Source organism: Drosophila mojavensis, unplaced genomic scaffold (assembly GCF_018153725.1).
Source record: "Drosophila mojavensis isolate 15081-1352.22 unplaced genomic scaffold, ASM1815372v1 contig_74, whole genome shotgun sequence".
Lineage (NCBI taxonomy): Eukaryota > Metazoa > Arthropoda > Insecta > Diptera > Drosophilidae > Drosophila > Drosophila mojavensis.
The window spans coordinates 23,603,124-23,617,083 of NW_025318899.1; the positions used below are offsets into that span (position 1 = coordinate 23,603,124).

At 40.7% G+C, this 13,960-nt stretch overlaps 3 protein-coding genes across 11 annotated transcripts; 2 read left to right on the forward strand and 1 right to left on the reverse strand.

Moving 5' to 3' along the window:
• Window positions 1-7,639: 7,639 nt before the first annotated feature.
• LOC6583425 lies at window positions 7,640-8,494 on the forward strand. Its single transcript, XM_002009057.3, has 2 exons — window positions 7,640-8,220; window positions 8,310-8,494. The coding sequence occupies exons 1-2, from the start codon at window positions 7,697-7,699 to the stop codon at window positions 8,449-8,451; spliced, it is 666 nt and encodes a 221-aa protein (XP_002009093.1). The 5' UTR covers window positions 7,640-7,696; the 3' UTR covers window positions 8,452-8,494.
• Window positions 8,495-9,874: 1,380 nt separating this feature from the next.
• Window positions 9,875-11,054, reverse strand: LOC6583426. Of its 2 annotated transcripts, XM_044010112.1 has the most exons (3): window positions 10,894-11,054; window positions 10,134-10,651; window positions 9,875-10,076 (listed from the first exon to the last, which is right to left on the reverse strand). In XM_044010112.1, exons 2-3 carry the CDS (start codon window positions 10,643-10,645, stop codon window positions 9,935-9,937), a joined length of 654 nt encoding a protein of 217 aa, XP_043866047.1. In that variant the 5' UTR covers window positions 10,646-10,651; window positions 10,894-11,054; the 3' UTR covers window positions 9,875-9,934. The 2 variants fall into 2 exon arrangements, with proteins under 2 accessions (XP_043866047.1, XP_002009094.2); XM_002009058.4 differs by lacking the exon at window positions 10,894-11,054 and having other exon boundaries at window positions 10,134-10,873.
• A 726-nt stretch (window positions 11,055-11,780) lies between these two features.
• LOC26527160 (transposable element P transposase) lies at window positions 11,781-13,582 on the forward strand. 8 transcript variants are annotated; one of them, XM_044010063.1, is made up of 5 exons: window positions 11,784-11,800; window positions 12,362-12,413; window positions 12,454-12,493; window positions 12,552-13,354; window positions 13,418-13,582. In XM_044010063.1, the coding sequence occupies exons 2-5, from the start codon at window positions 12,381-12,383 to the stop codon at window positions 13,427-13,429; spliced, it is 888 nt and encodes a 295-aa protein (XP_043865998.1). In that variant the 5' UTR covers window positions 11,784-11,800; window positions 12,362-12,380; the 3' UTR covers window positions 13,430-13,582. The 8 variants fall into 8 exon arrangements, with proteins under 8 accessions (XP_043865995.1, XP_043865998.1, XP_043865999.1 ...); XM_044010065.1 differs by lacking the exon at window positions 11,784-11,800 and adding an exon at window positions 11,862-12,124 and having other exon boundaries at window positions 12,544-13,354; XM_044010062.1 differs by lacking the exon at window positions 11,784-11,800 and adding an exon at window positions 11,863-12,124.
• Window positions 13,583-13,960: the final 378 nt, after the last annotated feature.

The following is a 13,960-nucleotide window of genomic DNA, read 5'->3' on the forward strand; positions in this document are numbered from 1 at the left end:
AAAATCGAATTTCTTCAAGCTCTAATTGAACACCAAATAAAAAACCAATATTTACACATGCAAAGATTTATAATGCTAATCTGCATTATTCCGATAGTTGCCCAACAATAGACTTAGGTCTACAGCCATTGCTCCATATTAATGTAGTTTATATCTTTCCCAATTCAAATTGGCTTTTCATGTTCATGTGGATCTCATTGCATAGCCGGCTATAGCTTCTCGGCTAACTAATTTTCGAGCTTACGCCTCTCCATGTTGGCTAAAGCGACGCGCCTGTGGGACCCAATCAATATGCTCCGCAGACCGCAGTGCAGAGCTCCGAATAGCTCGGAGGCAAAGGCAGCGATAATGTTGCTGTGGTGCGCAAAAACAAGAGCTGCAACGACAACTGGCAACAGCTAGAAAAACCGCAACAGAAGCTGCGACAGCTGGGACAGCCAGGACAGCCAGGACAGCCAGAGGACAGGCAAGACAGTTGGGAGGCAGCCAGGACAGCCAGAATGTGTCGCAAAGAAGAGGGGGGAGCGCGGTGCGGAGAGTGTTAGAGGAAGCAATAATTTAATTCTGCATTGCAAATGCAAACAAATTTCGCTGAGCCGCAGAGAAAACTTAAACCGCAACGCGCGACAAAAACGCAGCGGAAGACAACACGAAATCGCACAGCCCGCGGCGGCGCTGGAGAGCGCGACGAACAGGATGCCACGTTGCAAGGAGCTGTGGCAAATGTGAGCGAGTGTTTATTTTATAGTCGCCACGGAGTTGGCTTCGTCTGCCTGTGCCTCTGCCAGTGCCCGTGCCTGGCTCCCGGCAGCTAACCACCAAACGCTTTGCTCCTGCTGCATTGCCCGCATCCATCCGTCCACCGACCCCCGACCCCTCCATCGGGCGGTTATTATTGAAGAATTATTACGCGGAGTGGCAACAGAAGTTGCCAATACAGACGATGCCCCATCCCAGCCCCATCGCCGCCTCCGAGGAACGACTAATAGCGCAAGGCCCCCGCACAATATTCTTGTCGATGCATTTCTGTTTTTTAGATTTATATATTTGCGCATAAAAAGCGAGTGCAAAAGTTTTGCATATTCATGGCGCTTTAAATGTCGTCTCCAGTGTCGACAGCAGCGACGTCTGAAGTGCAACAGCCGCCGCAGTAGCCACAAAGGCAACTAACAACAACAGCAGAGCTGCAATGCAGACTGCAGCTATACTCTACCAATGGTGAGAAAGCTGCCCGCATGATGTGAATACTATATATATATGTGCGAATAATATTTATAGATCGGGGCAGCATAAACTATGCTTCAAAATCGACATGAGAATGGACTTTGAATCTCAAGCATTTGTGCTAAATTCTTTGTCACTGTCAAGCTGAAATATTCAATTGGGAAACTTCGAAAGTTATTGATGTATGAGCGTATCATATGATATAATGATATGAAGGTTCAACGGGGCCCTAGGCTACTATAAATTTGGGGAGCAGCTTCTCTTTGCGGTTAAAATACAAATTCTATATTAAACAAGTAAGAAAGCTCTAGTCGAGACTGCTCGACTACGAGATCCCCTGAACCCTTGGAGCAATAGATATTTCAATACTTTTTCGCGACTTTCAGCTTACACAAGAAACACGCACACACACACGCACGTACGCACACACAGGCATACATACACACACACGCATACAGACACACATACACACACACACGCATACATACACAAACGCATACACACACACATACACACACACATACACAAACACATACACACACAAGCAACCACGCATAAACACGCATGGGCTGCAGTGTGCGCTTACTATGAGAACTTAATTGTTTAATAACTTTTTTTATGGACGTACGATCTTCGTGAAACTTTTAGATTATGATTATAACATGAATATGCATGTAATTGCCAAAGCACAAGTCTCTAGTATTTGAAATACGCTTTTTACAAAAGTGAGGGTGAGGGGGTGAATTTAGAGGTGGGGGGTAAATTTTAACAAAAACCGAAATTGTATAAATTGCATATAAGCATACATTAAAAATTTGGAGACTCTAGCAATAAAGGTGTAGAAGATATAATTTTATAACTGGGTTTCGATAAGGTTTTTTATCGATAAAAAAAGATCGAGATGAGTTATCGATTTTTAATGATAAACTTGATATGCGCGCTGTAATTACGGACATTTTAAAAAAATTTGAAGTCTCTAGCTCTTATATCTTCTGAAATCGACGCGTTCATACATACGGACAGACGGACAGACGGACAGACGGACAGACAGACGGACAGGGCCAAATCAACTCAGCTCGTCACCCTGATCAAGAATATATATACTTTGTGGGGTCTGCCACGCCTCCTTCTCCCTGTTACATACATTTCAACAAAACCATTATACCCTGATTTCCCATTGAAAATGGGTTCAGGGTATAAATAGAGACTCTTTAATTTTTTAGTAACCCCTAAAATCGGGTGCCCCTAGGAACTATCTAGTTACATAATTGTTAATCCGGATTTGGGTGCAGTCAACAGAAACAGCTCCGACATCTTCTATTGTATCTGTGCGGTAGATTAGCCTAACTATTTCCATAGCTTATATCTAAATGAATCGTATCATGACCAGAAAGTAATATACGAAGCACTGACTGACCGAGCTCTGTTGAAACAATAATATCAGTGACAGTAAATTTTCCAATATATTTATGGAATTTATTAAATATATCGGTTCACCGATCCATATCCAAAAAAATATCCACTAATTGTTCAATAGAAAAACGGAAAATTCCACATTTTAATGTTTTAAATTGAACACATTCAAAACGGGAAATGTTTAGTTCATACTAATCATTTACAGTACTTTGAGTGTATCATTACAATAGATTCCTTCTCTTTTAACTATCTTAAAGTTCATTTGGTTTCTGAAAAAAATCAAAATGGTCTCTTAAAAAAATCATTAAAATAAAAGCTAAGCTAAATCTAATAAGCGCCAAATTAAGCCATTAAAATTAAATTATTTGAATTTGAGGTACATTAATAAGTCAACTTGAAAACACTCTTATATTCGCTCTCAATTATTTATTTCAAATGAGCTTCGTCACTTAACTTCTGTTAAATTCTGCTCTGGCATGAACTAAAAGTGTATTTGCAGGTGCAGCTAACCAACGCTAAGAAAACTTTTCAAAACTTTTTGTGCATATGCCGCAGATGCTGAAAAGAGGCAGACAGAGAGAGAGGAGAGAGAGAGAGGGCAAGACCCAGTTTGTATGAGTGTTTAAAGGGGGAAGAGAGCGAGAGAGTAAACGGAAAAAAATCGTAATAATATCAACTATAAAAGTAGCAACATCAGTTGGCAGCTGTAAGCAAACCTAACGACAGACAGACTGGAGGACAGACAAATAGACGACCGTCACAGACATATTGTGTCTGCAAAACTTTGTTGACAACAGCAACCACAACAACAACAATGTGGAGATACAACAACAAGGAGAATGGCTGAGCCGAGAATCTAGCGGCTAAAAACCGCGCAATGGAGCGCATGTGGAAACAATGAAATTATTGGTTAAATTTATGTGCTCTCTATGAAGTGAGGCTGCTGCTGCTGCACGGGCTGCGCCCCACGCCCCTCGCTACCACCCAGCCCCCCACGCAATTTGCCTTGTAATTGCCGACATGTCAGCACATTAAACGGCCATAAAACGTTGGCAAAATGGCAAATCAAAGCAACTTGTCCCGCGTCGGCCAACTTTTCTAATTTACGACCGTGGAATGCAACAGTTAAGCGCCGGTGGCCTTTTGAACTCTCGACCCCGGCCACATTTACATGCACACGGACCGACCTCAGCCACCACGCCCCACAGCTGGGCTGGGCTGGACTGGACTGAGCAGGGCTGGGCCTGGCTGGGTCTGGCTGGGTCGCTCTACCTGCAGAGTTGCTCTAAAATTTATCATGACACTAATGAGCATGAAATGTGACAAGGTTTATTAAATTTCCTTTTTAAAATGCGCACATGGCAAGTTGCCCAGAGGAAGATGCTCCTCTGCCCTAGCAGCAGCAGCAAGGAATGGCAACAAGTCTCCTGCATTTTTTCTCTCTTTCTCTGCTCATCAGCGCAAGTGGGCGGCTGCACTGCATCGAGTCGAGTGTTGGCGACATGGAAGTGGCGCCATTGCGACTTTCGCACTCTCCTTTGCTACCTATCAGCTGCCTAACTTTGGCCCCGCCCCACCCCCGGCACACATTCCGCTCTACCCTCGCCACACACATAGACAGACGTCCGAGCAGCTGCTGCCCGGACAACAGAATGAAAAATGTCCGCAAGTGCGAAAATGAATCTGCCCCATGTTGCAATTTATTATGCCAACATAATAAATATTATATACAGTTGGTGTGTCAGGCACTCACTGACTCCGACGGCCCATTGCAGAGGGGAGGGTCTCCTGCGCGTCATTGTCGCCTCGCCTTTGGTGGCACAATTCCGCTTTGTAACAGTTCGAGAAATGTTTAAAGCATTGCCACACTCCTAGCCTAATTGTGGCTGAAACTAAAGTTGGCTCTTTGCAGCCAAAAAGAGAAACGAACGAAACTATTTCCTGCAGATATTTTGTTAAATTTGTTATAAAAGTAAAGTGACACTACCTGAATGAAATCTTGAAATCCAAACAGCGATAGACAAAATGTTAGTTTGGAGTGTAAAGTTAGTCATCGGAATGAAATCAAAATACTAGGGAGGACACCAAGAATATTCGGCAGCTGGTTAAAGAAAATAGAATATTATTATTTTTATGCACAAGTTTAGTAACAAGCAATATAAACTAGAAAAAGCTAAAGATCAATAAGTTTTACAGTTGAACTCGTCAGCTAATAGTGCTACACACATCTATGGGGCGAGGGCAAATGAACACCATATATTTATTTATTTTATAAGTATACAAGACTCAACATTTTTACCTGTTTTCATATATAGTATAATATTTATACGATAAATACATTGTATGTCTAAGTTAATTTAACCCTAAATGCATATCTATTTGAGTTACAACATATACACTGAACTGATTGTAGCTCCAAAGAACACCGGCTTTTGTTAAAAATTCCAATGTACGACCATTGTAATTAGAGTATAGAGCCCATCTATATTCGGTCGTTAGGAATGGCTGTACATTCTCTTTGCGTACTTAGCAATATAAGAAATACAACTTGCTTTATAGCTCATTTTTGTATAAAATGTGTGGAAGGGACAAACTAAACAAACTAAATGTGCCAGTACAGATAATAACTAATTAATAATATTCGCATAGGAAATGAATCAATCATAAGTATTTTATTTACATATACTTGTATATGTATGTATATCTATGCCATCTGCAATACATTCGGTAGTCAAAGTAAAGGTTGTCTATAACGAGTCGAAGTGAATTGATTATATATTTCTTGATTATTTTTTTGTTAAAACTCAGTTTCGAAACTGAATTAATGATCTTTTGAATGTGTAACACTTTGAGTACCCGACCACGTACATACATCTATAATATGTACTTGCCAACTCGGGAAAAGAAATCGCCAACTCATCAGTCTAAGCACTTGCAGTAGATTTAACACATTACATCAACATAGCAACCCGCAAATGCAAGTAGCGGTATACATCTTCGTTAATATAGAGTAATAAGACTAGATTTGAATCAGAATTAAGACTATTTGTACTCTTCTGGTCCAGTTGAGTCGTGCAAAGAATCTTTCCAGTTCCAGCTTCGAATGAGATCTTCCCAATTTGGAGCTAAATAAATTTAATATTGTTGGTCCTTCCACTTACCACTTCTAACCGTGCTGTGGTGCTTGTTTATTTTGAACTTAGCCCCAACCCTTCCGCTCCCTCTTGGGTGTCTGACGATTTTTGGGTACGCACCCATAAATAAATCATTCAAATTGTCAACAGGAATTTATTTGCGTTGCGTTTTCGTTTCATGTAAGTTTCTTGCGGTATCCCAAGCGGAAATGGACCACAGAGTGGGGCTCGGAGTGGCAGTAGCAGTGCCAGTGGGAGCGACCAAGGTGATGATCAAGGGTGTCATAAGGACTCTGTAGAGGGGAAGGAGGAGCTAAGGGGAGCTACAGCTTCAGTACATTTTGCTTTTGTCAGAGCTTGTCAGAGCTCAAGTTGCTGGCGACGCAGTCTGTCGTAGTGTCTTTTCGTATTTGTAGATTTATGCAACAGTATGGGTGACTGTATATGTGTGTGTGATTGTAAGTGTGCGTGAATGTGTGTTAATGTAATAGTTTATGCTGTTCTGTTGTCATCTTGGTCACCCTTGCGGTAGGCAGCTTTATTGTAGTTGAGATACCCTAACTAAAGGCACCAAAATCCCATACATTTGCGTTTCAGTATTAAAATATTAATGCAATGTATTTGACATTTGCTATCATATCTCTATTTATTTTCTATGACTTTTCATTAATTTTTTTTTTTTTTTTATTTGTGGTATTGTCACTTACATGTATACATTGCTAACAACAATTGAACTTTTTATATTGCAAATAATTTATTTTCAATTAAAATATATCTCTTGAATAATTTATTTTCGCTCAAAAAAATTATGTTAAAATCAAATTTTTTCTCTTTTTTATTTTTTTTTCTCTCGCTCTCTCTGTTATTGCTATTCCACCTCGTCATTTTACTCTTCACTGAACTCATTACTTTAGAAGTATAATTCATAATTTTTTTTATTTTTTATTTTATTTATTTTTTTCACAAAGCTAAAAGTCCAGATGAAAAGTATTAGAGGAAGAGTTTTATTAATTGCTTTTTAAATCAAGCTAATGGCCCGGACAAATTTAATTAATTTTCTTTTATTTTTCGTTATTATCTATTATATTAATTTAAAATAAAATATATAAAAATAATAATAAAAATGATCTAAAAATAAAATATATACAAATAATAAAAAGAAAATGATCTAAAAATATTTCTGATAGCTCAACAATAATATAATATAATATTAAATGTTGGAAAACTTCTGCTGTTGATTATCAAACTATTGTTTTTCATATTTTTATTGGGGCGTTTAATCTAAATATTCTGGATGAAGATTGCACAATGAATTAGATTAAAGAGTGTGCACATGTGTCTCACCTAGTCAGGCCGATTTTCTTGGCTGCTGCTGTTTTTGTATAAGCAAATTTATTCGTACGATGTTGGCACTGCTCCTGCTCCTGCTGCTCTTGCTGCTGTTGTTTGCTTTTCATTTCCGGCCACGTCGACAAATCACAAACAACCAAAAAGGATATTATCTGCAGCAAAACTGTTTCCGTGGCCACACTATCGTCGCTGCGGTGTCCCATCCCCATATTTTTGGGGCAGGCTCTGTCATGTTTATTTGGATAAATAATTTGCAAAAGATTTTTCGTTTTTCATTGTGTGTTTTCCTAATGGTCTTTTAAGTGGTCTCCAGTCCAGATCTTGGTCAGGCTATCAAGCGTGCCACAGATACCCCTTCGGGCAGTCGAATGTAAATTCTTAGCTCACGTGCGCAAATAGAAACCCAACTAATTTCGGGGCTTCAATTTCCAGCACAATTCGAATGCTAATTGGCGGGGCAAATGTTTGTGCCTCTTGTCATCTTGTCCACTTGTCATCATCGTTGACGACTCACTTTAGCCCTGCTGATTAGGCGCGGCGGTCGTTAGTTAGCTTCGAGGCGTGCTGCGGATATGTCTGGAACGGGCAAGAGATTCATGGGCTTCACATTACTGGCCCTAGGCTGTATTTACAGTGCCAGCGCGTCGGCCAATCTGACCGAGTTCCTGGCCCATCGGCAGCGGCGCGGACTTATCTTTCAGAAAAGCGGCTCCATCAAGTTCAGCATAGGGGCCTCGATGCCGATCCCTTTGGGCGATCCCGTGAAGTTCCGCTCTGCGGTCCTTTCGTTCTCCCTGCAGGGCGGCACCTACAGCATGCCCACGAGTCCGATTTGGCCCTGGGACAAGTGGGAGACCACCTTTGCCCGATCTCTGCAGCAAATGAGGCGCAACATCGAGAGGCACACGGCCAGCGGAGCTCTCCGATACGCGGACGACGCACGACAGCTGGTGTACACGGCCCTAGAGGAGTACATGGGCAGGCGGAACAACGACATGGTTGCGGGCAGGCAATGCCTGTTGCGCTCCATATGCGAGAATGCCCAGGTGCATCATCACGTTGGCATCTTCTCCGAAATACTGAACATTGTGCTGAGGTGAGCAAACAATTCGAACTGTTCCAACCTTTCCTTCTGGCATCATTTACCCTCCATCTACCTCCATCACCTCTCTCCTATCCGTGCAGTCCGGGCAAAGCCGATATAGATAACTGCTATCACGATGCCTTTGCGGCTGGACAGGCGGGTGCTAATTGCCTGGCCGTATTTGAGGCCTGTCCACGTGGCCTCAACTTTCTGGACGAGATGTTGGTTGCGGAGCGCAGCTGAAATTTGATTAATTGGATTTTCGCTACGGATCGATTGATGCATTGGATTGGACAACAATAAAGTTTTGGCACAAATCAAAATGCATGTCTTCTGCTTCTTGTTGTTGCGACTGTTGCATAATTTGCGACTCTCTGTCAAAGGCGCACGCAGTGAGCATGTGGCGTGCGGCATGCGGCATGTGGCATGCGGAATGCGGAATGCGGCAGGAAACGGCAATAGGGGCGGCTGCACAAGCAAACCTATAGTACACAAAGGCTAAACAAACATTACAGTTTACACGAAGGTTCCTCAAATGAAATTAGCGGTATTTCGGCATTATGGTAAAAACTTTTAGTTACTACTCTACAGAATCTCATATATTTTGATCACATCCATTTCTGGACACAGAAGCAAACCTGATTAGTTTAATTAACATTAGACACGAATTTTAAAATAATTTTTCCTCTGTTTGCCAACAGAGCTCGATTAGATCAAAAACTAGGAAAACTTGAGTATGCGATTCAACTATGACTTCAAATATTACAATTTAATTTTGTTTACCCACAGTGGATGATCAAAATGGAAATCGGAATTATTATTGAAGAGCTTTTACCTCTCACTTCAGAAAGGAGCTGATTATATACATACATTTAATATACATGCATATGTATTTAAATATTTTGATTCAGATACCTTAAACTGAATGAACTGGTTCTCGAGCAACACTCACCAAATTGTTCTTTGAATTTTCATTTCAGTTTTCCATTTCACGAATTCCCTGTCCGTAGAAACGTCTCTGCCGCTGGATTGTTACCTATTCCTATGCGACATCAGAAGTTCAAATACCGCAAAGTTGCACAACTGCTGCTGCTCTCTCTCTCTCTCTCTCTCTATATATATATCGCTCTCTCTGTCTCCCTCTCTCCTTCTATATATAGCTATGCTTAACTCCCTGTCAACACTGTCCACCCACCGAGTAGCCGCCCCACCGAGCAGCAGCGTTGTTCGCGTTGTCATAATCGCATTTGAATTAGCTGTGCATACAAAACGGCGAGCGATAGTCGTACAGGGTGCTCCAACTGCAGCTGGAGGCTGCTGCCTATGCAGAGGCTGTTGTTGGAGCTGCGCTGGAGTGGAGCACCCGTTGCACCCGGGCGATGTTGTCGCTGTTGTTGTCAGCGCGTTAGCCACCTGGCAAGCCTAATGTGGCACTTAAGACGCATTTATTGTCTGTCTTTCAGCTGTCGTAGTTGCACTAGATGTAGTTGTTGTTGCTGTTGTTGTTGCTGCATTTCCATTTAATTGAAGCCATTGTTGACAAATGGCGGTCACACGCTCGCTGCACAGCATTTAGCTCTCAGCATGCCGCAGCCGCAACCTGCTCGGGGGGCGTGGCAGTGAAGTCAGCTTACACTAGCAAAGAAACTGTGAAACGCATTCCAAATTGTTTTGCATAGTTTGCGCTTTAATTCAAGTTTATTTCAGATTGGACCATAACAGAAACTCAATAATTCACATCCACAGTTAGCTCATCCAAGACGCTGGCGCCTCTGGGACAACCGTGGAACTGGTGCAGACAGTCGACGCCGGCCAGGCCCGCGGCGTGGGCCTCCTTGTAGTGCTGATCGAGTCGCGCCTTGCCGGGTCTGCAATGGGGAAATGAAGCCTTAAGGCAATTGAGATCTTCGATCTACACGACTTACGTTAGCAACAAATTCAGCAGCTCGGCTATGATGCCCACATGGTGATGCACTTGCGCATTCTCGCACATGGCACGGAGCAGGCACTGGCGACCACGACCCGGGACGCTGCTCGCGTTGTCCATGTAGTGCTCCAGGGCGGCGTAGGCAAAGAGGCGTGTGTCATCCTCGTGCGATTCGTCCAGCTGCCGTATCTTTTCCTTGAGAGATCGGGAAAACACGGAATCCCATTTGTCCCACGGGTAGAGGGGTGCCGAAGGCAAATTGTAGCCACCCAAGTGCACCGCCATGAACTCGACAAAGCTGCGCCACTTAACCGGATCATCCAGGTGGACGCCAATCACGGGGCCAAGCAATAAGCGAACGGAGCTTCCGCTGGGGTAGATCAGCTGATGGCGCTTCTGGCGCGCGAGCAAGTAATCCGTTAAGTTCTGGGCAGGTGCTATCACATCGTAGGCACAGTGCAGGACTGGCAAGAGGCCAATGAGCGACAGCAGGCAGATTGTAAAATGCATTGCGAACTGCAAAGACAGTTGTGTGTGGAGTGCACAAAGCGCTGGAAAAACCATCGTCGACAGCTCCGAAACGATCAGAGTTTCGAATGCCGCTATGATGAATGACACAAATAAAATCAATATTTGCGTACATAATTAGCAGATGAATTGGGTTATAAATTCTTCACCTTGGCAGCGCGATTCATACAGCTTGAATAATTTTCCATAATTTACACATAATTATTAATAAATACAATACAAAAACATACCTGATTTATTCTAATCACCTATAATAGTCAATGCAATAAAATAATTGTTTATTCAATTTTGAAATACCCGCTGCATAAATCTGAGCTGCCAACTTGAATAGAATGACATTTTTGCGTGTTGCACTTCCAATTGCCAATGAGATTTAATCTATATATTCTAAGCACTTTTGCTTAGAAAAATGTATTAATCATAACAGGCAACTTATTTCGGTATTCAAATAGTTAGTTGTTGTTAAATTGTCATTCTTAAAATCTGAGCAAAATTTAAAGTGCGCGCTCTTATATCAGCACTGCTGTGCAAGAAATAATAAGATCCACAACATCCTCAAATCAGTGTGACCGCATCCGAATTATGCAAAAATGCCCTACATTAATTTTCAAATACCAAACTAAATGAATTTCGAATTTGGACATTAGGGCTGCAAATCTATCGATGGCTGTTACCGATCTATCGATGGATATTGAATATCCAAGTGTCGCCTTTGCGGTAAAGAATGCAGAACAAGTGGCACATCCAGTGACATCAAATGATTCATCTACTTTAAATAAAAGAGATAAATTTGTAAAATGCCATGACACATATGAAATCTCATCATAAAAAATATTAATATCGACAGAGCGGTTGCTCGAAAATAAATACCTTTTTTATTGTTTTTATTATTGTTTTATTATGTTTTATTATATTGTTTTATTATATTGTTGAATTTTTTTTTTTTTTTAATTAAAGTACAATATAAATTGCGAAATATTTAAATGTAAATAATATAAAACTTTAAAATAAAATGTTCTTCAGCTTTTTAAATTTTCGATGGAACCATCGATATACTCGATAGTTTTTTCCATCGATGGATTTGCAGTCCTACTAGACATGTAAAACAAAGTTTTTCAACAGCGAAAAGTCTGTCTAGTAGGTACCAACAAGTTCGTATTCGCTCGGCTCTTCACTTTTAAGTTTAGGCTACGAAAATATACGAAAGCACAATCATTTCGCTTCATGCGCTCGGCCAAGCTGGTCAAATGTTGAACAAAAGATGTCTTCACGCTCAATTTTGTTCTTGCTTGCATGTGACTCACAAATTGTATTAGTGCTTAAAGAGGGAAGAGGAAGAGTAAACGAAAAAAAATCGTAATAATATCAACTATAAAAGTAGCAAGATCAGTTGGCAGCTGTAACAGACAAGCTGTTGACAGACAAATAGACGACCATCACAGACCACTGTTAAAAGACACAGTAGGTTGCGCAAAAAGCAGTCCCGTTAATTTTAATGTTAACTAACTCTCTTATGACGTCACATATTCAGATTAGATTCATTAGTGCGCGCACTCAATTAAAGCATAGTCTGAGATTTTGTTGTTTACAACTAATAAATAATTATAATCAAAAACCAAAAATGAAGTGTTCGGTGCTAAATTGTAAGAACCATTATGAGAAAAATGATATTTCTTTTTTTTTTTTCGTTTCCTTTAGATATTAAGCTGAAGAGGAAATGGATGGAGTTCTGTGGAAAGTGGCCAAGACAAAATAACTGCCCAATTTGGAAAGTGTGCGAGGCACATTTTGAATCAGAATGCTTGATAGGCAAAGTTCAATGTGGTCCTGGTAAGTAAATCTATAAGAGTTAATTTAATAATAGTATAACTACAAATTAGTTTTGCAGGCTTCTCAAGAAAGCTGCTCCTCAAGCCAGGCGCCGTGCCAACAATTAAAGCCGACCCTGACGGCGCTAATATAAGGCACCGTACACAGCGCTCGGAAGATCATAAGAGGCGGCAACTAGTTAAACAAATTCTAGCTAATAAAGAAAATGTATGTGAGCCTGCGGTTATTGAAGAAGACAATGTTCGACTATTGGAAGCAGAAACGTTATTAGAGGATATAAATAATAATAATGTTTTCCAAAATGAGTTGAAGGAACGCATAATGCTCTTGGAAAGCCAAATAAGAGCATTGCAATCAGAAAATCAGAAGCTGCAAACTGCTTTACGTGATAAAGGCTACGCACATGATAAAGAGTTGCGTAAAAAGGAGTTCGAATTTAGTGAACTACAAAGAAAGTTCGAAAAAGTGGAAAACGACTCCAAAAATATGGAAAACAGCCTGAAAATAATATTTACAGAAAGGCAAATAACAAAATTGAAAAATAAAGACCGAAGGCAAAATTGGAATACTGACGACATTGCCAGGTCAATAATATTTTATTCAGCCAGTCCAAACGGATACAGACTGCTGCGCAGGAATAATTTTCCACTTCCTGCAATAAGAACTTTGCAGCATTGGGCTCAAAAAATTGATATATGCCCCGGAATTTTGGCGCCAGCTGTAAGAATTTTAAGTGCAACTATCCATATGTCCGAAATTTTGAGTTTCGATGAAAGGAAAGTGCGCAGTGTTTATACATACGATAAATCTGCAGACTCTACATTGCCGCCTCTAACTATGTGCAAGTTGCAATGCTGCGAGGTGAGAGTGGACAACAATAATATATTTTATGAAATATTTTTATTAAAATACATTTTCACTTAGGTTTTTCTTTGATGGCAGAAGAGTTTACGTCTTTGCCGATGTGCCGCATCTAATAAAATTGATAAGAAATCATTTTATAGATTCCGAATTTATAATTAATGGGAAATCCGTTAATGCAGCTATCATATCGGAGCTTTTAAATAATTTTGCGGGTGACTTGTCCATCACCCATAAAATAAGCCACAAAAGTTTAACTGCTGCAAGAGCAGAAAGGCAAAAGGTTAAGATGGCAACAAAGCTCTTTTCAAATACAGTCGCTGCAGCTATTCAAAGGGCAGCAAGCCTTGGATACTTAACTGATCATAATTGGGCTGAGTGCTATGAACTTTTTAAAACAGTACGTTAGAATAATATATTTGTGGAACAACATCTTTAAAAAGTCTATTTTTTTCTAGACGAATGACTGGTTCGATGTTCTCAATGTCCGAGTGCCAAGAGCAGATAGCAGGGAGCGAATGCACGCCTTTATAAATAATATTTTGGAAAAAATGAGCTGCCTTATATTGAACATTTAAGTTGGCAGAAATTCAACAATTTTGCCAT